At 37.5% G+C, this 25,471-nt stretch overlaps 1 protein-coding gene across 1 annotated transcript in view; it reads left to right on the top strand.

Annotated features, from left to right (window-relative positions):
* Positions 1–1,746: 1,746 nt before the first annotated feature.
* The window catches only part of capn12 (calpain 12), a 45,348-nt gene continuing 21,623 nt past the window's right edge, over positions 1,747–25,471 (top strand). The window contains exons 1-16 of the mRNA XM_079826169.1: positions 1,747–1,988; positions 3,521–3,590; positions 9,099–9,217; positions 14,316–14,449; positions 14,773–14,944; positions 15,419–15,502; positions 16,354–16,439; positions 16,640–16,717; positions 17,472–17,647; positions 18,409–18,668; positions 22,239–22,250; positions 22,356–22,564; positions 22,657–22,693; positions 22,791–22,865; positions 22,942–22,987; positions 23,660–23,721. Coding sequence (XP_079682295.1) covers positions 1,803–1,988; positions 3,521–3,590; positions 9,099–9,217; positions 14,316–14,449; positions 14,773–14,944; positions 15,419–15,502; positions 16,354–16,439; positions 16,640–16,717; positions 17,472–17,647; positions 18,409–18,668; positions 22,239–22,250; positions 22,356–22,564; positions 22,657–22,693; positions 22,791–22,865; positions 22,942–22,987; positions 23,660–23,721 — 1,806 coding nt within the window. The 5' untranslated portion in view covers positions 1,747–1,802. The remainder of the gene's footprint in view (positions 1,989–3,520; positions 3,591–9,098; positions 9,218–14,315; positions 14,450–14,772; positions 14,945–15,418; positions 15,503–16,353; positions 16,440–16,639; positions 16,718–17,471; positions 17,648–18,408; positions 18,669–22,238; positions 22,251–22,355; positions 22,565–22,656; positions 22,694–22,790; positions 22,866–22,941; positions 22,988–23,659; positions 23,722–25,471) is intronic.

The raw sequence follows: 25,471 nt of genomic DNA, 5'->3' as shown, positions 1-25,471 counted from the left end.
GTTTCAAGACCGGTCAAGACCACAACTGCTGGGATATTACTAAATTGCTAGTTGCATTGTCTGATTTATTTATTAACATTATGGACCCTTTTCACAGACTGTGATGACGCGGTTTAATGGTCATCAATATCGTTAATCCTGCAAGGTTTTTAGTATTTTCATATTTTTTTTAAATGTATGTACATTTATAACACTAATACTTTGTATTTTATTACTTTTGCATCAAATTACAAAAAACAAGTCACCACTGCTGTGAGGGTGTTTCTAATACAGCGTCTATGGGAGTAACGTAATATTAACATCTTTCTCTCTTTTCACTGCCGTTATCAATCTCACTCTATTTTTCCCCTCTTTTTGAAAGTTGTGAAATCACTATTGGGGCGTTTTCTTGTGCTATTTGAGCAAATGGGCACACACAAAAATATATATTTAATGTATAACTCATTCACCGCTATAAAAGTTAACCCAACTATGACGACTTCCACTCTGAGAAACCCGGAAATGTGAAAAGGGTCTATTAATGTGATTGGATGTAAAACTTACTGTTTCAGATGCAATCAATAACTTATTTATAATTTGATTTATTCATGTCGATTCAGAAAATAATTAGGGATTGTGTCGAAAATCTCACTAAAAATGAATACAAATGCTCACAAACTTGCAAAAAGTTCTTGTATGAGATCTGGATTTATAACACGTGATATTAGAGCAAGAGAGCCGTTTTCACAAATTTGAGCATGACTGCAAACATGCTTTAACAAACATTCAATATATATTTTTTAAAACATTATCCTCCACAATTATTTATGCATTTGTAATTTACCAATTCATATCTTCTGTATCACCTCTGGAGAGCAAAGATGAATTTTGTTGTTAATGATTTCATTTGATTGGTATCAGCTCTATATAGTGTCTTATTCAAATTATATTTATTATAAGTCATTTATTATAAGTTATAAGTCATTTCTCAGGTGGTAATGTGGATCTCTATGAATTTAAGGAGTGCTGGTCTTGTCTTGGTTTCAACACACATTGGTCTCAGATTAACACTAGGACACACCTGAATAAAACGTTTAGATAACATATTAATAAAATATAATTAAAAAAAATCCATTTGTTTCTTATGCTAATCAATGTAATGGCATGAAAAAGTACTCAACTCAAAATACTTTGTTTACCTCGGTCTTAGGAGGTTAAAAACAAATAGTTATTTTATAGTTAGCCACTTACCATTGGATCTTGTGCCATAAGGAATGATAGTTGTTCTTTAAAAAAACATAAAAGGTACAGATGTTTGATTTGCTATTAAAACAAAGCTGGGCTTAAACGTGTTAGAACATCAAAAACTGAGGTAGTGACATCGCATTGCCATCTAGCGGTGAATGTGTTATTTCACACACAACAGATGTTGATGTTTGTTTACATAAAATTCCCCGGTGTATAAATGAATATAGGCTATTACGGGGTAAAAAAAATATATATATTTAAAACATTTTGTCCCAAAATATTGCTCAGTGGTTTGCTTTGTTGAATCGAAGCGTATTTCATTTGTTAATTAATAACCTAAATATTAGCATGACTAATTTAGATCGATTAGCAGCTCAGGAAGCCATGATAGTCTGACATGATCATATAAGTCTCAAGTTTCTACGCCTCCCAGGCCAGTAAACATGAGAGGGTGGGGATTGGGTGGGAATGGGATGTTCTGCTCCAAACTTTTCCCAGCTAAAGCTCCGAAACTTCAGCACAGGCTGTGAGTGACAGGACTGAATCATCTGATCCTCTCCACTGATTCTGAAGAGATGTCTGAGTTAGGCTCTATTGACAATCCGGCGAAGTTCAAGGATCAAGACTATGATGCTCTGCTGCAGAAGTGTCTCAAATCTGCCGTCCTGTTCTCAGACACGGTGTTTGCGGCGAATCAGAGCTCCCTCGGGATTCCAGCGGATCCCGATCCTAAAAAGGCAGTGAAGTGGCTGCGCCCAAAGGTAACTACAGTTATACAAAAGTTGACTACTGTGAGAATAGTCTTTTTTATCATCAGATGGGCTTATTGATTTTCCAGAGAGAATGTTTTAGGTTCAGATTGTGTCTATGCTTATTTATTTAATTGGTAACCGCGTAATTAAAGAGTGTAATATTGACCATATTTGACAATAAGTTACTATTTAATTAAAAGACACCATTTAGTGGAGCAGAAAGCAGGGTTGTCATTGATGATAAGCTAGTAAAGCCCACAGAACTGTATGGGCTCATTAAAGGTGATGTTGCACCTCAAGGGAAACTTCAGATACACTGTTAAAAAAAACTACTAATTCAAGACACTTTAATTAAAAACTTTAATTACTGCCTTAAATGTTTAATGACAACCTGCATTATTTTCAACCCCTTTTTGAATTTATTTATGGTTAAATTATGTATGACAATACTAAAAAATGCTGGGTTAAAAATAACCCAAGTTGGGTTGAAAATGGACTAGCCCAGCAATTGGGTTGTTTTAACCCAGCGGTTGGGTTAAATGTTTGCTTTAAACAACCCAATTGATGGGTTAGTCCATTTTCAACCCCTCTTGGGTTATTTTTAACCCAGCATTTTTTAGAGTGTAGAATCAACTATGTATGTATATAATATATAAACTTTAATGTTAGGTGCGATTAATCATGATTAATTACAGAAAAATAAGCGATTAATTCTTTATTTTTTAATAAATGTTTACATAATGTGTTCTGTGCATAACTATTATTTATATATATATATATATATATATATATATATATATATACACACACACACACACACACTCTCTCATTCATGTATATATTTAAGAAATATGTGCATGTATATACTGTATATATATATATATATATTTATGTAATTTATATTATATAGAAATTTTTGTAAAAAAAGATCTTAAATATATACATGCATGTGTGTGTATTTATATATACATAATAATTATGCGCAATACACACATAACTTTTATTTTGGATGTGATTAATAGAGATTAATCAGTTTGACAGCCCTAATTTATAATAAATGGGGCATTTCTCAAGGTGAATAATTTACTATGTTTTTATAATTCATTTAAATTCATTAAAAAGATTTAAAGGGATACTCTGTTATCATTTACTCACCCTTCCAAAACTGTATGACCTTCTTTCCTCTGTGAAACACAATATTTCGAAGAATGTTGATAACCAAAGCGTTTTGGTTCCCATTGACTTCTATTCTATTTTTGTCCATACAATGTAAGTCATGGGAAGCAAAACTGTTTAGCTACCAACATTCTTCGAAATATCTTCTTTTGTGTTCAGCAGAGGAAAAAAAGTTGTGCAGGTTTGGAATGACATGAGGGTGAGTAAATGTAAGTTTTTTTGGCTGGACTATCCCTTTAAGACAGTCAGACAGACCCTGAACCTGAAAAGTTCTCCTCAGATGTCCTGATCAGTCCATCGCATGTACTTGCAAATTGTTTTTGGCTCACACCCATCTCTCCCACCCCACCTCTCCCCCTCTTCAGGAAATCACAAGTAATGCTGTCTTTGTTGAGGGCACCATGGGCACCACCGATATCTGCCAGGGCCAGCTGGGTGAGTGCATGCTCGTGTTAGCGCACGGTTGTTCATATTTTATGCCAGGATAATGGGATAACGCCTTACTGCACCTCTCAGAAACCAAATCACCCGAAAGCCCCCTCAAGGCATGAGTGCAATCAGAGAAATATCCGTCTTTGGCAACGCTCCCACTCTTCCTCTCCTTATCATGCAGATGCCCTCCCCCCATCTTCTTCCACCCAGATCTTCCTCATCACGCTTAATGTACTATCCCCATTCTGCCCTTGTAGCCGCGAGACACTGCGCGGATCTCAGAGTCCCTGCTGAGAGATGCAACACGGAGCCGCCGCAGGCGACTCACATCAAAAACATGACAAATGTACTAGAGACAGGGAGGGATGAAAGCAGAGGGAGCGTGAGGTCGGATTGGCATCATCTGTACACCCCTCCCTCACCCGCCCCCCATTTCCACCCACCTAAAGAATAACAATAATTGTGCACAGCGGGTATTGTTTTATTGTTTTGCCTAAGCCCTCTCTCTTCCTCTCCACATATGGCATTGATTTGGAGTTGATGGAAAGTGTTTTTGTTGACGTGCAATGTTCGACGTTTACATACTCGGCTTTATTCAGTCTTTCCCAACCTTTTTTTGTCTTATGTACCCCTAAAGATCCACCAGAAATGGGTCCTCTTTAGCAACAACAAACCAAAAATGCGTGCCTTTTAAAATCGACAAAGTATACAGTGAAATCATAATTTTTCATTAATAAGGAAACAAGAAATGAAATGTTTTTGTGTACATATAACAGGTTTTGCTGAATGAGTTCAGTGTTTCATTTACCATGCGTGGAACAGCAAAATCAAAGAATTTTCAGGTACACTTTATTTTAAGGTGTCCATGATACAGTGTAATTATACATTTAATAATTAACTACATGCACTTACTATAGGGTTAGGATGAGAGTTTGGTTTAGGGTTAGTATAAAATAGCTTTAGTACTGCATGTAATTATGCATAATTTATAGTTATTACTATAGTAAAATAACGTGTTACCGAATTTTCAAGTTTCCTCTAGAATCTAAAAACCCTTAAAAGAGTCAGGATGTCCTCATAAAATTACTTTATTGCTATTTTCAAATGCATTAGGACAAATAATACAATTTCTTTCTCCTTTTTCCATTCATTTATTTTTTATCTCCCATGAAAATAACATGTAAAAGACATTTTAACATTTCTGGTAGATTCTTTTATGCAAACAAAATGACATTGCAATTCATTTTTCTCCGAAATGAGTTGCACTCGTGTCCTTTGCATGACATTTGCTGTGTCCAAAATCGCATAATGTCTGAGTAGGTACTAACTGCATACTCAAATTTACTTCACAACCATTAAAAAAGTATGTTATATGTAGTATAAATATGGGTATAAATGCAATTTGGACATACTACATCCGCCTTGCTGTTAGTTACTGTCATGTGACCTACCAGCATCAGTTCCGTTGCTTTACTTCCATTCATAAATTACCTCCCGTGGCCTCATGGGATAGTAAAGTCCATTGAATGCTGGCCAGAAGTAGTAGGTCACCCGGGGACTTTTCGTCTCCTGTTTTTCGTAAACTAGAGTTGCATCCCAAATGATGCACTACACACTATGTACTTATACTATATGCACTATGTACTCATCCGTGTAGTGTGTGAATTTTATAAGATTATTGTGTCATTTAACATCAGAGTCTGATGCCCCTCCCCATCCGCTACATAATTAAAGTTGCCACAGTCGTGAAGTCATGAAGTGTCCAACATTCAGTTTTTCCAGAAAGCTTATATCATTTCATTTTTATAATAGTTTTTCTATTTTAATGCAATTTTTTAAAAGATTTTTTTATTTTTATTTACCTTTAAATTATTAGATTTTATCAGTAAATAATATAATTTAAGCACAATTTAAATTCAAAATAACTCTCCAATACATGCATAACCCAGCTCAAATCAGCTCAGAATATCTCACATTGGGTCACTAAGGCCGCATTTACACTGCAGGTCTTGATGCACAATTCCGATTTTTTTGACGACCCGCTTACATCATCTTTTAAAAGCCACCCGTATCTGATAATTGCATTTACACTATACACTGGCGAAACAGCCCAAGACGTTCTGACCCGGGTAAGGAAGTAAAACGGCGCAATATGCAATTGATGTAGACAAAATGATTATTCAATGTTTTGCTTTCCGCACTATCTTTAAAGGTCAGCAAAACATTGCTCTCGTAAGGCAGATAAAAAAGAGGAGAGCCCTTGATCTCAGTTTGTGTCCACCTGAGTTGACGTCATTCTCCTCCGTCCCTTTTTCAATGACGTACGACTCGCATTTACTGGGGATTATCCGATTTGACCGCTTACATGGCAGACGCAAATGCACATATCCCAATCATATCGGATTTATTACCACATATGAGTGAGGCCTGAATCCGATCTGAGGATATCGGAATTCATGCGTTTTTGTTCCTGCTTACACGTTCACATGTCATATCCGATCTGAGAGGGAAAAATCGAAATTGGGTCACTTGAACCATGCAGTGTAAATGGGGCCTAGATGGCCTTATAGCTCTACATGGATCAAAAGCACTCTTCCGCTGGGTCCTAAGGTAAGTTCTTGAATTTATCTCTTCAGTATACATTCAGATCATAGACCGTAAAAAAATATGGACGCTACTTCGTTTGAATCTTTCGGAGGCCCGCACACGGCGCTGACATCAAATTAAAGTTTAAGCTCTAATCCCCTCCCAAAAATCCAGAAAAAAGTCTGTTTGTGCCTCAGTGACAACTTCACTCAGAGAAGCCGTCAATCTCAGCTGTCAATCATGACGTCACATCCTCCGTTTTTATAGTATCAAATAACTAGACTAAGACTAAAGACTAAACTTATTTAAAAAGAACACTTGAAATGAAATCATCGTGATAAAAATTGCCTAAAATGACAGAAACCATCTTTAGGAAACAATTATTTGAAGTGTAATTGAATTGTTTAGCGTGTCTCGCATCCATTGTAATACATGGAGGGGTGGGGTTTATGAGCTATACTGGGACCGGCCACCAGGGGGCGATCGAGGCGCGGAGGCTTTAGTTTCTGAGAGGAGCGCTGCAGGCATGGTTCAGATACACATTATTAAAAAAAATTGGGGTACATTTTTTGCACTTTTTGTTGTAATTTTGAGCATTTGTTAGGTTTTCTATGTATACTGAAGCATTCCGCGCATTCCATTCATTCTTAAGGGGGTCAAATTGACCCACAAGGGAAGGATTTGTAACTTTTTTTTTTTATTACAATCACATAAAATCCTCAAATCCAGTCAATTTTTTTGTGTATTCATGGTTCAAGTGCGACAAAAGTCCTAAGGTCTTTGACCTCTCAGATGAACACTCAATTAAAAAAAAAAGAGTTTCGGGTCAAAATGACCCGAGAGAAGAATGAGAGTGCACGTACGCGAATTGGGACGCACCTTATGTATTCGGACATACTCTTTTGGCATACTGTTTTTCACATACTATTTCGGATGCAGCAATTGGGTCTTTTTTTTCATTCCACTGCCCTGCGTTTCTAGCCTGACAAGCCAGACCCACATCAAGTTGGGATGTTGGGTCTGGGAACTCACCATTGGCAGGACTCAATCTGAGGGGCGGGATAAACGATTGTCTTTCAAATTCCCTCCGCACGCAATAGGATAGCGCTACAACCAACCAGAGCAACGAAGAAAGTGAAGCGGAGCTAGTTGATAGATTAAACTTTCGGCGTATCCAGTCAGCAAAACTCCGAAACACATCCTTGAATGACTTCATTGCCGTTCTTTGTTCTTTCCTCAAAGAAAAGCTTAACTCCAAGTCTTCCAGAGTCGCGGCCAAAGCCGATTCGAAAGAACGCTGTTCTCCAGCTTCTTTGTTTACGAGTAGCACGGGCAACCGCCGCAACTCTGCCGTCATTATGTTAAGCCCGCCCACCGACTCTATACACGATGTGATTGGCCTAACCAGAGTTTGGTTTTTCCAGCTCGCAAGCCAACGGAGAGTTGCTAAACGACCCTGGCTGCAAATTACATTTGCTACATTTGCAAATTAAATGTGCGTTTCACATTTTCACAAAGCTCCTGTTCACACATCATTTACCAGTAAAGGACTGCTTCTCTTTTGGTATCCCCCAGGATCCAGTACCATTTAAAGGATACTTATTGGTCAATATTAGATTAGATTAGATTAGATTCAACTTTATTGTCATTACACAAGTACAAGTACAAGGCAACGAAATGCAGTTTAGGTCTAACCAGAAGTGCAATAGCAGCAAGTGCAGGATATACAACGTTTGCATAAGTGCAGGACATGGATATGTACTGAGTATATATAAATATGTCTATAAATAGAGAGATGGTTATTACTATAAACAGAATTTACAGGTGAATATGTACAGTGAATAATATACAGATGGTTAATACTATAAACAGAATTTACAGGTGGATATGTACTATGAATATAATATAATATACAGATGGCTATTACTATAAACAGAATTTTACAGATAGAGGTATACAATGATATGTTAGGATAAAATTAGGAATATGGCAGTGGATTAAGGTAGTGCAATAAATTATGGACAGAAGCTATCCGAAAAAAAGTGTAAAGTGCAGTGGAAGTGATTGCATATTACAGTTAGAAGTACGGTGCAAAATACAAATGTAAACAGTAGGTACTGTAAATAACAGTCGGCAGTGCAAATGAGCATAATCCAGTTACGGTGTGGTAGTGCAAGATGAATAAGTAAACAGTTGTTACTGTAATAAAGAGTCGGTAGTGCAAATAACAAAGTGAAGGTGGATGTGAGGTAGGAGAGTTATCAGTATATGAGGGGAGTGGATCAGCGGGGGTTTGAGTTCAATAAAGAGACAGCTCTGGGGAAAAAATCATTATCAATATCATTGTCACAGCAACATCTGGCTACCATTTTCTACTTTTCTTGTGCACGCACATAAAGAACTGTGGGCATCTTGTATCAAAGCATGCAGATCTGTGCTTAAATCACGAAGTGTGCGTTTGCCACTCAGGATTTGGATGGCCCCTCTAAATAATATATGAACATCGCAACGCATAGAATAACAAACGCATGTAAATAATCTCATTCGAATGGAAATCCACCCAAATAATGCCTTATTCTTAGCACTTCAAGCAGAAATTTTAATTATTTGTTTTCAAGTGACTTTCCACATCAACATATCCAGGCCGTTTTCTCGCGGTCGGAAGATTAATTGGACGTGCTCCATTGTAGAGCTGTGTTTGGTGTCATTCCTATGGGAGCTGGTGTGTTAAGTACATTTTTTTTATGAAGTGCTGTTTCCCCCACACGGAGCAAACGAACAGCTGTTACCTGTTACGGAGGAATGTCTCTGTGCGTGTGACGGACAGCCTGTCTCCGGCTTCTTCAAAGCTTGAACTTGAGGCTGTGGTCATTATAAATGTTGAGAGAGTTGTGTAACCGAGCCTGTCGTCGTGTCCCACTACAGGTAACTGCTGGCTGCTGGCGGCCCTGTCCTGTCTCACCATGCACCCGACTCTGTTTGTCAAAGTGGTTCCGTCTGGACAAAGCCTGAGTGAATCCTACGCTGGCATCTTCCGTTTCAGGGTAAGGGGGAGCAAGAAAACCACAATTATGAGATGCTCACACATTTATGAGATTATTCTTTTGAAATGGTTAAATACGCCATGCTTTTCTTCCACGGTTACTTATATAAAACTAGATCAGTGACTATAAATGAGTGATTGATGGGAAAGCATGAAAGACCCCATGAATTTTACATAAAGGAGCCAATTTTTTATAGTCCAATTGGGGGTTTGAGACTTGAGAGAGGGTCGAATCAGGCTAGAATTCATATCCTCGTTTGAATGTCTGCTTATGCGTCGAGATGCAGTTCGTACGTCCTCGGGAACGGTAATTAAAATCAGTCTTCTCTGACCCTTACCATCCCTAACAGCTGAGGTTCATTTCCAGAAACAGCCCATCTTCCTTTTGTCCTGATGACATCTGCATGTCCCTCCCCCCTTTAAACATGCACCGCATTGGCACAAATTATCATAATTCAGCTGTCTGTTTTTCATTCACGGAGAAGGAACATTGTGTTTCTGTTTGTAGATTTCTTGCAGGCCCCTTTAATCCGATTCGCTCCTAATGATCTGATTGGAACCAACCAGGTCAATAAAATCCCAAAGTTTGGAATAACCACACGTCTTAAAATGATCCTAAAGTTGCCAGCTCTCATGGATGAGTGTGTTCCTACATGTTTTCCACCGTAATTGAGAACAAACAGTCAGAATAGTCCTTATTTTGTCCGCCCCTCGGGCATCCTGTCCGTCTTGTTACTGAACAGGAACCACTAGAGATAGATAAACTTACAAAATGAAAGCGGCACTTATATTGGTATCCGGAAAAAAGAGGCCCACTGTGAGGCTCAAGACGACATGAAAGTGAAGTGATTTACTGACAGAGGTGAAGGTGGGCGGAGCTTGTTCATCTAATCCTGTCAGTCACATTACAAGGATAAACCGAGTGCATATTATATGGGAATCTGACCTAGTGTTTTGTGTTTAATGTCTTTAAAGGAACACTCCACTTTTTTAGAAAATTGGCTCATTTTCCAACTCCCGTAGAGTTAAACAGTTGAGCTTTAGCGTTTTCGAATCCATTCAGCCGATCTCCGGCTCTGGCGGTAGCACTTTTAGCATAGCTTAGCATAGATCATTGAATCTGATTAGACCGTTAGCATCTCGCTCAAAAAATGACAAAAGAGTTTCGATATTTTTCCTATTCAAAACTTGACAGAACTACAGAAGAGTCAAGTTTTAAATAGGAAAAAATATTGAAATTCTTTGGCCATTTTTGAGTCGAGATGTTAACGGTCTAATCAGATTCAATGATCTATGCTAAGCTAGGCTAAAAGTGCTACCGCCAGAGCCGGAGATCGGCTGAATGGATTCAAAAACGCTAAAACTCAACTGTTTAACTGAGCCTAAAATGAGCCTATTTTCCAAAAAAAGTAGCGCGTTCTTTTAAGATAGGAGTGGCATACGACAACCTGTGTCCAGAAAATTAGGGATGCGCAATATATCGGCCACAATATCGGTATCAGCCGATATATGTTCATTATTGGCTAGATTAAGAAAATTTGTCCTATATATATTAAAGCTGATAAATAATGGATTATTTCCTTCAGCTGAGACACTTCAGATGCACACTGTTCGCCATGATGTTTTTGAATTCTTGAAATATGATTGGAATCACTTCAAAAAGGAAATATGATCAAGTCTGTCATATAGGCTACATAAAATTATACATAACATTATTTTGTTTGCTTGGGACATTGATTTAATGGTGAGACTTTTGTTTTTGTAATAAGGCTCTCAAAAATTATATAAAAACTTGGATTTAGATTTATCGACCGATATATCGGTTATCGACTGTCAAATATAAAAAATTATCGGTTATCCTATCAGCCAAAATGTATCATATCGGTGCATCCCTACAGAAAATATTCACTTATTGGACTATCCCTTTCAGTAAATTCCATCATCTATATTTTCAGCTAAATACAGTAGGGGAGAGTGGGGTAAGCTGTGCCACGTTGACCTAAAAATGGAAATTCTCACATGTAGCTGCTTTAGGATGTTCTGTAGAAAAAGATGAATGAGACAATAATATGCGCATAATTATACAGTAAATGGGGAAAACAAACATTTTACTAATGCATTATTCTGTCACAACTCTATAATTTCAAGTATAATATACAGTCAAACCAATATTTATTCAGACACCTTCAACATTTTCTCACATGATCACAGTTTATTCACTATATTTTAGAAAATATTAATAAAATATGACAAGAACTCAGAGTTAAACTGTATCAGAACAAATTCATCTTGATAATGTCAGATAACTTTGATAGAAAGGGATGTAAAGGATTACAATCAACCGATCAGCGTTTACATTTAACTACACAATTAGATAAAACCAATTTATGTCGACCAATGAGCAAGCAATGCTTCATTTTGTTCAGTCTCGTCGCATTAGCAATTAAAGAAAAAACTCTTCAGCAAAACATGCTCAGGTCAAAGTGTTTGAATCATTTTGCTCCCAAATTTGTATCGGTAGTCGTTGTATTTGACGCATGTTTGGGTGTAAAATGTCACAGTTTACTTTATTTTGCTATCCTCACTTACAGAAATATAGTGTCCTGCACCCATTATTAAAAAATTATATATCTGTTGTCTGAATAATGTATGGTTTGACTGTAGATTGATAAGTTCACCAAAAATGTTCACTTCAAATACCAAACGAAACACAAATAAAGCCTTAGCTGTTCACTTTTTCGTGTGCATCTCTTAATTACAGGCTGCTGTATATAATGAGATATGGTATATAATATATGATAAATAAATTACCCTCTGACACATTTTTTTCACCTACTCCTCAGGGTTTGTTTACTGAAGCGCAAAGCGACGAATGAACCACTGCGAGTATAATTATTATTACTGCAATGCTATTTGTTTCAGAGAGTTCACCTTGACAAGGCTTGCAATAAAACAAGCCACCACAGCTCTCGTGGCTTGTGTGTGTGGTTATGAACTGAGGTTAAACTCGGGAAATAACAGCACAGTTAATTAAACAATCAAACCATATTAGCACTGAAGAGCTCTTATGCAAGGTTGCTCAGCGTTATGTAATTGTTATGCCATTCTCAGCATATAATTACATCCAACCGGCCGTATTATCACGTTTAGAGGCTAAACAGGTATGTGCAACATGACTTGACCTGATCCAGGAGGGTTAGAGAGGGGAGGAAAGAAAGAAGACACGTCAAAAACTGAGCGACAGGAGAGAAATGAGAGAGGTTAGAGGACTGTTGATTGGGGGACGATTCCTGGAATGTCTAGGCTTGTTACTGTAGCCCAAGGACATGGACACGGATGTGTGGACACACACTTAGTGCAGTGCTACCTGCAGGCTGACATGTCCATTCTTGCCTGTTAAACATCACATAAAGTCTTTCAGCTTCACGTTTGAATGGTCATTCATTACTTTATTAAATATGAATAAAGTGTTTTACACCAAAACAGTCATAATTTAGTTTTTCGTGAATATTTTCCACCCTAGTCTGTTTTGGTTGCTGTGCCTTTATGACTTTTATGTAAATTGTTATCATTCAAAATTTCGGGTCAGTATTTGTTTTTTGTTTAGTTTTTTTGAAAGAAAGAAAGAAATTAATGCTTTTACTCAGCAAGGGAGCATTAAATTAACCAAAATTTACAGTAAAAACATACACAAGATTTCTCTTTCAAATAAATTCTGTTCTTTTGAACTTTCTATTAAATAAAGAATCCAGAAAAAATAAATACATATATATCATGGTTTCCACAAAAATATTAAGCAGCACAACTTTTGATCAGCAATTAGAATGATTTCTGCAGAATTATGTGGAGTAATGGCTGCAGAAAATTCAGCTTTTCCGCACAGTATTAAAGGAGCATGCCATTTTTTTTTGGAAAATAGGCTCATTTGTGCCGTACCACGAGTGCAGCAGCGCAATGATATTACACAGTGCCTGATCGCAACTTTTCATTTTCCGTCGGCCTTAGTACACGATGTAACTACAGAAGAGTCAAGTTTTAAATAGGTAAAATATTTAAACTCTTTGGTCCTTTTTTGAGCGAGATGCTAACGGTCTAAAAAAAAGTGGCGTGTTCCTTAAAATTACAATTTAAAATACGTAAAAAAAAAAAAGTTATTTTAAACGGGTTTTTTTTGTTCAAAATTAACATATGTAAATGTGTCAATACATTATCAATCCTCTGTGTTTTTGTCTTACCCTGATCTTAATTTGATCTTACCCTGTTTATATTTTAGACATGTTGGGATGATTTTCGCTGGAAATTGCATACATGCGTCACTCGCTCGTGTGTCTTGTCATATCCGTAAATAGAGTAAATGCTCTGGCTGCTTTGACGCATGTCTGGTATGAGAGGTCAGAGGTTAGTCGTCACAGCGAGTGAGAAAGGTTGACATGGAGCCGCTAAATCTCCAACAAGAGAGATGGCAAGAACTGAGGGATTTGAAATGCATGCAGTTTTGTTTTTTAACTTTTAGATTAGAACTCTAAATTGTAATAATATTTCATTCACAATTTAATTTTTATATACATTTTATATAAAACGAAGTGAAACGTAGCGTGTGTGAAACGAAGCTTCGGACGTCATTGGTCATTTGATTTTGATAGAACGAATCAAGCATCGATACAAAGCTTCACTGAAAATCGTTTAATATTTTTGACACACGCTTCGGAGCTTTGGTGTCACTGTTAACATCACTAATACACAGTACACACACATATATTATGTAAACACAAACTTTTATTTTGGATGCGATAGCAAATAATTGACTTGACAGCACTAAAACATAAAAATCGTACCAATACCACATTTTTGAACGGTAGTGCATATTTTCATACAATTTTCAAGTAAATGTTTGATTTTCCTAATGCGACTCATTTAAAATAGAGGAAGTATACTGGTCCAAATGTTGCAAAACTGAAACAGACCCATAAAGCAGTAAAACATCCCACTTTTTCAGGTGTATCAACACCCGAATGTGCTTGTACAGAGCAAATGTAACCCTGTTCTCTCTCTCTCTCTCTCTCTCTCTCTCTCTCTCTCTCTCTCTCTGTGTGGTGTAGTTCTGGCAGTATGGTGAGTGGGTGGAGGTGGTAGTGGATGACAGGCTGCCTGTGAGAGAGGGCCGTCTGCTTTTCAGCTACTCTCGCACCACCAACGAGTTCTGGAGCGCCCTGGTGGAGAAAGCTTATGCCAAGTCAGTTCCAGCATATGTGTCCTCGACTGTGTGGGCGTGCGACTATTCATTAGTGACGCTGCTCACGTGAAGGCCATTGTTCCTTTGTGTTATTTAAGGAGTGATATTTTTAGAAAAAACATCCAGTTGTGAAAAAAATCATCAAAGTCAATTGATGGATGTAGAGTAATTAATGTGGAATCAATCCAAAGAATAGAAGCCAATTAATATGCGTGTCTCTCTCTCTCTTTTCTCTCTCTCTCTCTCTCTCTCTCTCTCTCTCTCTCTCTCTCTCTCTCTCTCTCTCTCTCTCTCTCTCTCTCTCTCTCTGTCTGTTCTTAAAGGCTGATTGGTTCTTATGGCAGTCTGAAAGGGGGGATTATCTCAGAGGGAATGGAGGATTTCACAGGGGGCATTGCCTACTCCCTCCCTGTGTCTTCTCGGCCCCCACACATGCTCTGGAGAGCCATCACTGCTGCCCTGGCCAGGGACAGCCTGATCAGCTGCTTCATACATGTATAGATTCACACAGTATAACACACACGTACACTACCAGTCAAAATTTCTAATTAAATTATTTTAATATATATATATATATATATATATACACACTGCCTGGCCAAAAAAGTCAGTTTGGATTGAAACGGCAAATGCTTAGGAGTCTATGATTGGATCATTATTGCAGTGATTATTATGTTTCGAGCATGTTGTATGTTTGGCAAGTTTTCACACAGAGATCTTGACCAAAAATTGATGCTCCTCTTGATTTCATGTGTGAAAATGATTCTTCATGCTCCCTCCCAACCATTCTTTCACAATTTGAGCTTGATGAATCCATGCATTGTCATTCTGGAATTTGGCCATGATGTGTCTTCCTACATGGTTGTTTAAGCGATGAAAAGCTACACACTCCATCAGTTAGGGGTTGGTTTATGCTGGATTCTTCAGCAGGGTGTGTACATGTTAAACACACATTTGTCTTGTGTGCAGGCTACGAGTGTGAAGGACATTGGCATTGCGACGTCAGAGGGTCTCATCAAAGGTCATGCCTATGCCATCACTGATACAGATAAGGTATGAGAATAATGCGCGCACACACACACATATGATTTCAAGAACATGAACATTGCAGGAAAATGTATTAATAATTAATCTTGCATTGCAAGATTTTCTTTTTCATTTTTTTTCTTTGGAATGTGGGGTGAAGTATGACCTGGGTGTTTCTTGACAGATTTTTAATGATTTATCCAATTAGTGATTTTTTTAAAATAGGTTTTTGTTAGTAGATTGAGAGACTTATATACACCACATAGGTTTTCATATGCTCTGTTTGTGCTCAGGTAAACCCCAAGTTATGGGGACAAAACTGTCCCCACAAAGATGGCAATAAAATCCTTGTGCTTGTGGGGACATTTTTGGTCCCCATGAGGAAAACAGCTTATAAATCATACAGAATATTTTTTTTTGAAAAATGTAAAAATGCAGAATGTTTTGTGTGATGGTTAGGTTTAGGGGTAGAGTTAGTGTAAGGGGAGAGAATATACAGTTTGTACAGTTTGAATAAAAACCAGTATGGCTATGGAAAGTCCCCATAAAACATGAAAACCCAACATGAGTGTGTGTGTGTGTCCTGGTAAACCCTACATTATGGGGACAAAATATCCCCTGAAGGATGGCAATATCCAAAATCCTTGTCCTTGTGGGGACATTTTTTGGTCCCCATGAGGAAAACGGCTTTTAAATCATACTAAGTGGTTATTTTGAAAATGTAAAAATGAGTTTTCTGTGAGGGTTGTGTTTAGGGTTTATGGTAGGGTTAGTGTTAGGTGAGAGAATATACAGTTTGTACAGTATAAAAATCATTATGTCTATGGAAAGTCCCCATAAAACATTAAAACCCAACATGTGTGTGTGTGTGTGTGTAGGTCCAGAAGGCGTCTGAAGAGGTGTTACTCCTGAGGTTGCGTAACCCCTGGGGGTTTGTTGAGTACTGTGGACCCTGGAGTGACAAGTGAGAGAGACTTCAGCAGCTCATTTTGTTACCAGCATTGCATCTCAGAGCTGCTAAAGACTCTGCATTTGTGTTTGTGTGTGTGTGTGTGTGTGTGTGTGTGTGTGTGTGTGTGTGTGTGTGTGTGTGTGTGTGTGTGTGTGTGTGTGTGTGTGTGTGTGTGTGTGTGTGTGTGTGTGTGTGTGTGTGTGTGTGTGCAGGTGTAAAGACTGGGACGTTATAGACAATCCTCAGAAGGCCAGACTTGAGTTGGCCAAAGTTGAAGATGGAGAATTCTGGTAGGTAAATGTTTAGTACACAAGACACCCATAACTCTGTGTGTGTGTGTGTGTGTGTGTGTGTGTGTGTGTGTGTGTGAGAGAGGAAATCACACACACACACACACACACACACACACACACTCACACACAGACACTCAAACACACAGACACACACGCACAGACACACACAGGGGGGTTTTTGTGAAATGTGGGGACATTCTATAGGCGTAATGGTTTTTATACCGTACAAACCGTATTTTCTATCCCCCTACACTGCCCCTAAACCTACCCATCACAGGAAACTGGACAGTTTACTTTCTGTGAAAAAAAAACTAATTCTGTATGATTTATAAGCATTTTGAAATGTGAGGACATGGGGAACGTCCTCATATTTCACCCTCTTTTTGTAATACCTATGTCATACCCATGTCATTATACACATTTGTGTCCTGATATTTCACAAAAACATGCCCACACAGACACTCACACACACACACACACACACACACACACACACACACACACGGAGACACACACTCAAAGACACACAGACATATACTCACAGAGACACACACACACACACACACACACACACACACACACATCTCTCTCTATCTCTTTCTATTGTTGAGCACTGCCAAACCTGGATCAATTAAATGCCAGTAATTCAATAACAGAAGTAATACCGGCCACTGCAGTCAGTGCCTCCTCTACAGGCCATTTTCTTCCAATCTGCCTGTGTCTGGACTTCATAAGCACGTGTGTTTTTCAGGATTGGAATAGAGGACTTTTGCCGGCTGTATAATACAGTGGAAATGTGCAGTGTGAATCCAGACTCTATGTCAGGGGAGGCGACTGATGATACGGCCACCCCGTCCTGGACACTGAGCTCACATCAAGGCACCTGGGTCCCAATGTGCTCTGCAGGGGGCTGCCGAAAATACCCCAGTAAGTGCATGTTTATTATGAATAAGTCTATATCAGCGGTTCTCAATCCACTAGGGGGCCTCAGCGAACTTACCAAGGGGCATCAAGATGACTGAAAATGATTTAGACAAAACATTAAAATAAAACATTAAACAATAAAATAACTAAAATCAATATATTTTGTTGCTTTTTCTTTGACAAACCAGGGTTTTATGGATTTAGTTTTAATAAATATTTCATTTTAATTACATTTTATAAATGAAACTGCTTGTAAACATTATACTTCATCACTAGAAAATTATTAAAAAATAACTTATAAAAGTATAATGCAATAATTTAAGACATTTGACCTTATATTGAACCTTTTTGGCATTAAGGGTTCTTTAAAATTTAGTCACGAACCCTACAGTTATATATAGAAGCCCATTTATCATTTTAAAAATGTGATTTCTAGACCTGGAAAAGTATTATAAATTAATTAATTCATAATACAAAAAAAGTCCATGGGCATTTTTATAATGAATATACATTCAAGTTATGCCAAGCTATACAGTATTTTATTGGGGGTCCTTGGAGTCAAAGAAGTTGATTATTGAATATAATATAATATAATATAATATAATATAATATAATATAATATAATATAATATAATATAATATAATATAATATAATATAATATAATATAATATAATATAATATAATATAATATAAAATACATCCATACAATAATAAAGTAAATGTTTGGTTATTCTCCCTGTATTCCTCCTTATCGTCCCTGCAGGATCTTTCTGGAAAAACCCTCAGTTCCAGATGATTCTGTCTGAGAAAGATGTGGATGACCATGACTATGGAGAGGAAGAGGAAGCGGAGGAAGGTGATGGAGAGGAGGATGAAGACGTCCGTTTAGTGGCTCCTGTGAGCAAGACTGAGAAACAGGGAGAGAAAAAGAAGAAGTGCACGATACTGGTGGAGCTTCTCCAGAAATACCGCAGACAGAAAGATAAAGTCAACTTCCTCTACATCGCATTTCACATCTACAAGGTAAGAGACGGATCATAACTTTGGATGGGGTAGGGAGCCTGTTACAAACATATAAAAGTGCTGCATTTTAAGCCAGGCATATAATAATATACCTATAGAACCATAGTAATGCATTTACATACTTTGTTATGATGCAAAGCCATTCAATTAATCATTATTGATGTACAAAATCACACTTATTACATTTTATTTGAATTTAATTCATATAATAATTTAATAATAAAAACAGGACTGAAGACTGGAGTAGCTTAGCCTTCACAGGAATAAATTACATTTTGACATATGTAATAAAACCAGTTATAAGGGACATTTTTGCAAATTTTGCTTTGAAAAATCTGGAATCTGAGGGTGCAAAAAAACGAAATATTGAGAAAATCTCCTTTTAAGTGGTCCAAATGAAGTCCTTAGCAATGCATATTACTATTAATGATACATTTTTGATATATTTACAATAGGAAATTTACAAAATCTCTTTATGGAACATGATCTTTATTTAATAGCCCAATGATTTTTGGCATAAAAGATGTAATGTATTGTTTGTTATTGCCACAAATATACCCGTGAGACTTATGACAGGTTTTGTGGTCCAGGGTCACATATATTGAAATAGAGAATAGTGTCGTCATTCTATTTTAAATTGTATTAATATTTCACAATATTACTGCTTTTACTGTATTATAAATTAATTAATTCAGCCCTTAGATTCCTTTAAAAACAATGTGTTGTCCACATTTTATGTGGGAGTAACACAAAAACTATTTTTATCTTTGTAACATTAAAGTTATTTTTGTTCAATGCACATCTTTTAATTGTTTTATTTTTATTTGTCAAAAATTTGTTTGAGATCGGTCTTCTGCAGTTTTAACTCTTTCCCTGCCATTAACAGAATTTTCCGGCAATCCATGTTTTCACTGTTATACTGTAGGGGGCGCTATTACACATCTTCTGAAAGAATACAGTCTCCTGATCAAAACACAGATGAAGAAGAAGCAGAAACAAGCGAAAGAAGATTGCTTAATGCTTACGCGCATATAAAATAAAGTGATAATCAAACATTAAACAGTAGGGGTGTCGAAATTAATCGTTTCTTCGATGCATCGCGATGCAGACGAGGACGATTCGGTTCAGTAATAGACCATAACCGATTCTAATGATTCTTTTCTGCCGTCATTTGTCACGTACGTGCGTTGTCGCGGTAGCATACAATGGCAGAGGGAGGCAAGACGCGAGTGAGAGTAATTAAAATGCTCCAACATCTTTAAAAGACGACATCTGGGCACATTTCGGCTTTTATGAACAATCTGGTAAGCACGACCTGGAGAACACATGAGCTGTGTGTAAATCAAAGCTGTCTGATTCATCAAAACGATTTCATTTACATTTGGTCACATAAATGTATCTCCTTAAAATGTATATAAATCCAATCTTTAATTCCCGCACTATATGCAGATTTAATGGAGTTCTCGTCACCGAAAACAACAGATGTGAGCTGCATTTTATTGATCATCATTGAGCCGCGCGCTCTCCTATTGCGGTCTTTGATTAGTAATAGGAGAGCGTGCGGCAACAGCACTGGTCAGATCATTAAGTTTCTTTACTTTTACTGAATATGATTGTATGTTGAGCACCTGCATCTTTACTTTCGGTAGTTTGTGCGTTTGCAAAATGTACATATGTGGTTTCAACAACCAGATGCATTTAGACTTTAGTTTTGACTGTATTGAACGCAGACCACCTCCTGAAGTGGCTTTTAGTATTGTGTATTTGTTTAAAATGCTCCTGTTGTCTTCTGTGCCCAGACTTGAGTTTTGTTTGATACATTCAAGAAGCGTGTTTTCTTTGAGCAGGTCAAATTAAAGGTTCAGTTCATATAACTTACTGACAAAATTGTATGAGGATGCAGTGCACCGTCAATGCATCGTGATATCGAATTGAACCGAATCGATGGCATGATAATCGTAATCGAACCGAACCGTGAGACCAGTGTAGGTTCACATCCCTATTAAACAGCATATAAATCAAAACGGCCTAATGTTACTGAATGAAATGTCGACCCAGGACGAGCTCTAGGACTGTGAAGCTTTGGGGGTATTGATGGACTCCATCTACTCCATCTGTTTGATCATCGTTCTGAATCTGATCTGGACATAGTCTTTGACAAAAACATGTTTTTTTCTCAGCTTTTTGCTCAAAATGTTGCTTTTTTATGAAACTTACCCACATTCAAGTGTTGATACAAAAGGATACATTTATCTAGAATAAAATGTTGTTAAAATGGAAAGAGTTTAAGTACAGTAAAGGTACAATATATAAATAGTAAACTATTAGTATGATGTTGTGTTCATTTAAAGAAAACGTACACACGTATACTTGCAGTATAAAACTATAGTAGTTTCAAAAGTGTACTGCACTAAGTGTATTTACCCTAACCCTAAACTAAAAGAATGTACTACAAGTATTAAAATGTTAAACTACTAGTATACTTATAAGTTCACTTGTATTTCAGATGCAATACAAATGAGAAACGTAGAAACGCACTTAAAGTTTACTGCTGTTACACATAAAAGTATACTTTTATATATTAAAAAGTGCATCAATGAGCATCAATGAACCATGACCCTGTCGCCGGTTCACCACTGTTCCTTCCTTGGACCCCTTGACCTTAGACCACTTGATAGATACTGACCACTGCACTCTCAAAAAGAAAAAAAGAGCACAAAATTGTACCTTTTAAGGTACAGGTGGCCGTCACTGGGGTGATACCTCTAAGTCAAGGGTAGGCAAGTTCGGTCCTAGAGAGCTGATGTCCTGCAGAGTTTAGCTCCAACCCTACTAAGCCACCACAGTGTAAAACTCATGGCTCCCAGTATGCATTGCAGCATTAAGTATGTCACCATTGTTGAGATTCATATGCTGATTCTTCATATCTGTGTCCGTCCATACTTTTTTCCTCTTAGAATGTATTTAAAAATCAAAATTCTGAATGTCTGATCTGTGGCAAGAAAGTATTGTTGGTGAATATTATTTATTAATATTTTTATTCAGTGGTGAGTTTAATCAAACACATTTTCTTCATGACAACTTTTGTTTATGGCTTCTTTTGATTTGAACAGATTGTGTTTTGTTAACACTGTAACAAAAACCACAAACTCACATAAAAAGCCAAGAGTCAAACTGGCCAACTAAACGAAAGACTGATCACCATAATGGTGACCAAACATGTCTTTCAGGGTTGGAGCCAAACTCTGCAGGACAGCGACTCACTAGGACCAAACTTCCCTACCTCTGCTCTAAGTAGAGGAAAACAATAGTATAATTGTACCCTAAGGACCAATTGTGTATATGTTATATGTTCCCCAAGGAACAAAATTTTACCTCCACAGTGTTATTCACTTTACCAATATATTCACAACAATATATCCTGTTGTTTTTTTTTTTAAAGTGATCAAAAATGCTGGCGCTGACAAAAAACACTGGTGGGGAAAGAGTTAAAGGCCCTGCTCTAAGTTGCAAATTCAGCTGTCCCTTTTGTATTTTTCCCCTGTCTTACCTCTTCATTCTCTCTTTCAGATCCCCTCTGAGGTGAGCGAATATGAATATAAAACTCTCATCTATAATATTTCATAATACATGACACTATTGAAAAATAAACACATACACACTCTTTCACGTCTTCTCTATCTTTAGCCGGACAAACAAGGATCTCTGGACCAGCAGTTCTTCTCCAACAACCGTGCGGTTGCTCGCTCTGGAAAGTACCGGAGCATCAGGAGCGTGTGGAGGAAGGTGCACCTGGAGCCCGGCAGTTATGCCATCCTAGCCTCCACCTACAGGCCCAACCAGCAGGGGGAGTTCTTCCTCCGCATTTACACCAAAACCGGCGGCAACATACAGGGGTACAAAGAACAGCAAACAGCTGTCTGTTGTGATAATGTGTTTATGCCTGTCCTATGGTTAACCATATGAAAGTTTCAAATCTGCTTTACAGATTCCAGGATTTCCCCTGCACCAACAACTACTCTGTGGTAAGACATGTACTGACTGAAATGATAGAAAAAACAACCATCTGTGCTTAAATAACTCTTTAACTCTCTGCATGTGTGTGTGTTTGTCTGTCTATAGATGGTCATGTCAAAGCCAGCCTTACCTGAGGACCAGTTTAGGGTGCAGAAGTGGTTTGATGAAAAGGCTGGAACTGTAAGCATCTCAATCCCATCCAGTCACATTCTAGTGTGATATTTGTGGTAATATGTTTTTGTTTTTCCCTTTCCAGGATGACAGAGTGAATGCTGTGCAATTTATGAATCTGGTGAATTCAGGTCAGGATTTACACATTTAGCACAAGCTATCAGTCACAGTTAAACAAACTTGGTTGCTGTACCATAAATGGCCACAAGGTGGAAGTATAATGTAGAAAAGCTGCACTAAACTGGCTATGTATTCACCATGAGATTCACTGAGAAAAAGGTACAAAAGCAAATTTTTAGACTCTAAAAATGCTAAATGTTACTGTATAAAAACGTTTATATAAGAACACACATGACACTAATATCCATATCAGTTGCCTAATGTTGTTTTATTAGACATGGGATATGTTGCCATGTGATAAATCCCCTATTATCAGACACATTCAGTGTCAGAATCAGTTGTGACAAAATACATCTGCAAAGACAGCATTTCTGTAATGATATTAGTAACCAAATATGTTTGCTTTTGGTTCATGCCAAGTGCCTCTAGTGTGCATTCAAAACAAGTGCGTTATAAAATCTGGTAACACTTTCTTTTAAGGTGACGTAGTTGCACTTCACTTCATGTACTTACTATAGTAATAACAGTAAATGAGGCAAAATTACAAGTAAACCAAACCCTAACCGTAACTCTTTAAGTACATGTATTTAATTAATATTACTCAGTACTTATTTGAGACAGTATAACGTAACTATGTCATATAGCTACATCATGTTCCTGTTTGTGTTTTAATTATGTTTTAGTGTTGGAAAAAGACTATGAACTTCCTCTGGAGACCTGCAGACAGCTCATCTTTGGAGAAGATGTATCCTTCTTCCATCTAGCAATATTTTTATTATGTTTATTAAATACTTTTACACTACTATTTAAAAGTTTGGGGTTTTATTTAAAAAAGAACAACTAATGATTGTATTCAGTAATGATGCATTAAACTGATCATAAGTGACATTTGTAATGTTACAAAATATTTCTATTTCGAATTTTTAAAAAATGTAAACAATGTATCGGTTTCCACAAAGTCTTAAACAGCACAGCTGTTTGCAACAATGATAATAAGAAATGTTTCTTGAGCAGCAAATCTGCATATTAGAATGATTTCTGAAGGATCATGTGACACTGAAGACTGGAGTAAATTACATTTATCTTACATTTACAGTCATCTTAAATTGTTATTAAATGATCCTGAACTTTTGAACTGTAGTGTGTATGTGTGTATATATGTATATACAGGGCTTGACATTAAAGGTGCACTATGTAACTTTTCCGTCCGCTAGAGCAGTGGTTCTCAAACCTGTCCTGGGGACCCCTTACCAGTGCACATTTTGCATGTCTCCCTCATCTAACACACCTGATTCAAATCATCAGCTCATTAGTAGAGACTGCAAGACTTGAATTGGGTGTGTTAGATGAGGGAGACATACAAAATGTGCAATGGTGAGGGGTCCCCAGGACAGGTTTGGGAACCACTGCGCTAGAGGTCGCCTATTCAAAACAAATGCGTATCTTGGGACATGTGGTCTTCACCTCACAGCCGATGGAAAAGAATCGGGATAGGACTCATGAAATCATGTTCATGCGATTATTAACGTTACTGTAAAGGACTACTATTTTCTGAAGTTAGGTGGAGTGCCAGTCCACTACGGAACTCCGGTAAGAAGTGTGACAGGAGACAGAAGATCGTTTGACTGGTTTATATTTCGTCAGGATGACCATTTACATGTCAAACATACAGCCATTAGGCAACAGAAGTGATAAAATGTGGTTTAGTCTGCAATAAACAAATAAAATATATATCAGTATCTGTCTGTATACAGTAACATAAACATTTACCTCAGTATACATCATCTATACACGTTAATATTGTCCACAGCACGTTAAAAGGCGCTAAACATATACACATGCATTACACTGTGCATCACTCGCCTCAAACACATTAAATCACGATATGAACAGAGTCATAACAATCAGATATACTATCACGACATGAAAGGGTTAATATATCGCGACATAACAGATAAATACAAAGATGAATAAACTTACATTCATGCACGCACATTTACCACTGGTAGAAGACGGCGGCAGAAATGAAACTGAAAGTAAACAAAGACGCGATGACAGAACTGCCGTCAGCGCGCAGTACGTACACAACTACGTAATACACATAGAAATGCTATCCATATGAAGATATATATAAGGAATTTAGTACAGCCGCCCCCAGATTAGCATAGCTAATATGTAGAAGATTTAAATTTCTTAGTTCTTAACATCTGTATCATCATCGTCCGGGAGTGCTGGGAGTGGAACTAGCTTAGCCACAGGTCGAAGATACAGGCGATCCTTTATCCTGACCTTTGCTGACCTAAAGTGGCCATCCTCGCTGGGCACCAGACTCTCAATCCTACCAATGGGCCAGTGAGCACGAGGCAGTTGTGAGTCCACCACCATCACCGCAGTACCCTCAGTCAGATCCTGAGTCTCACGCTGCCATTTAAGACGTGGTTGAAGGTTAGGGAGGTAATGTCTGGTATAGTACACCCAGAAGTGATCAGCTATAG

Source organism: Gobio gobio, assembly GCF_949357685.1.
Source record: "Gobio gobio genome assembly, chromosome: 9".
Taxonomy (NCBI): Eukaryota; Metazoa; Chordata; class Actinopteri; order Cypriniformes; family Gobionidae; genus Gobio; species Gobio gobio.
This window is presented reverse-complemented; position numbering and strand designations above follow the sequence as displayed.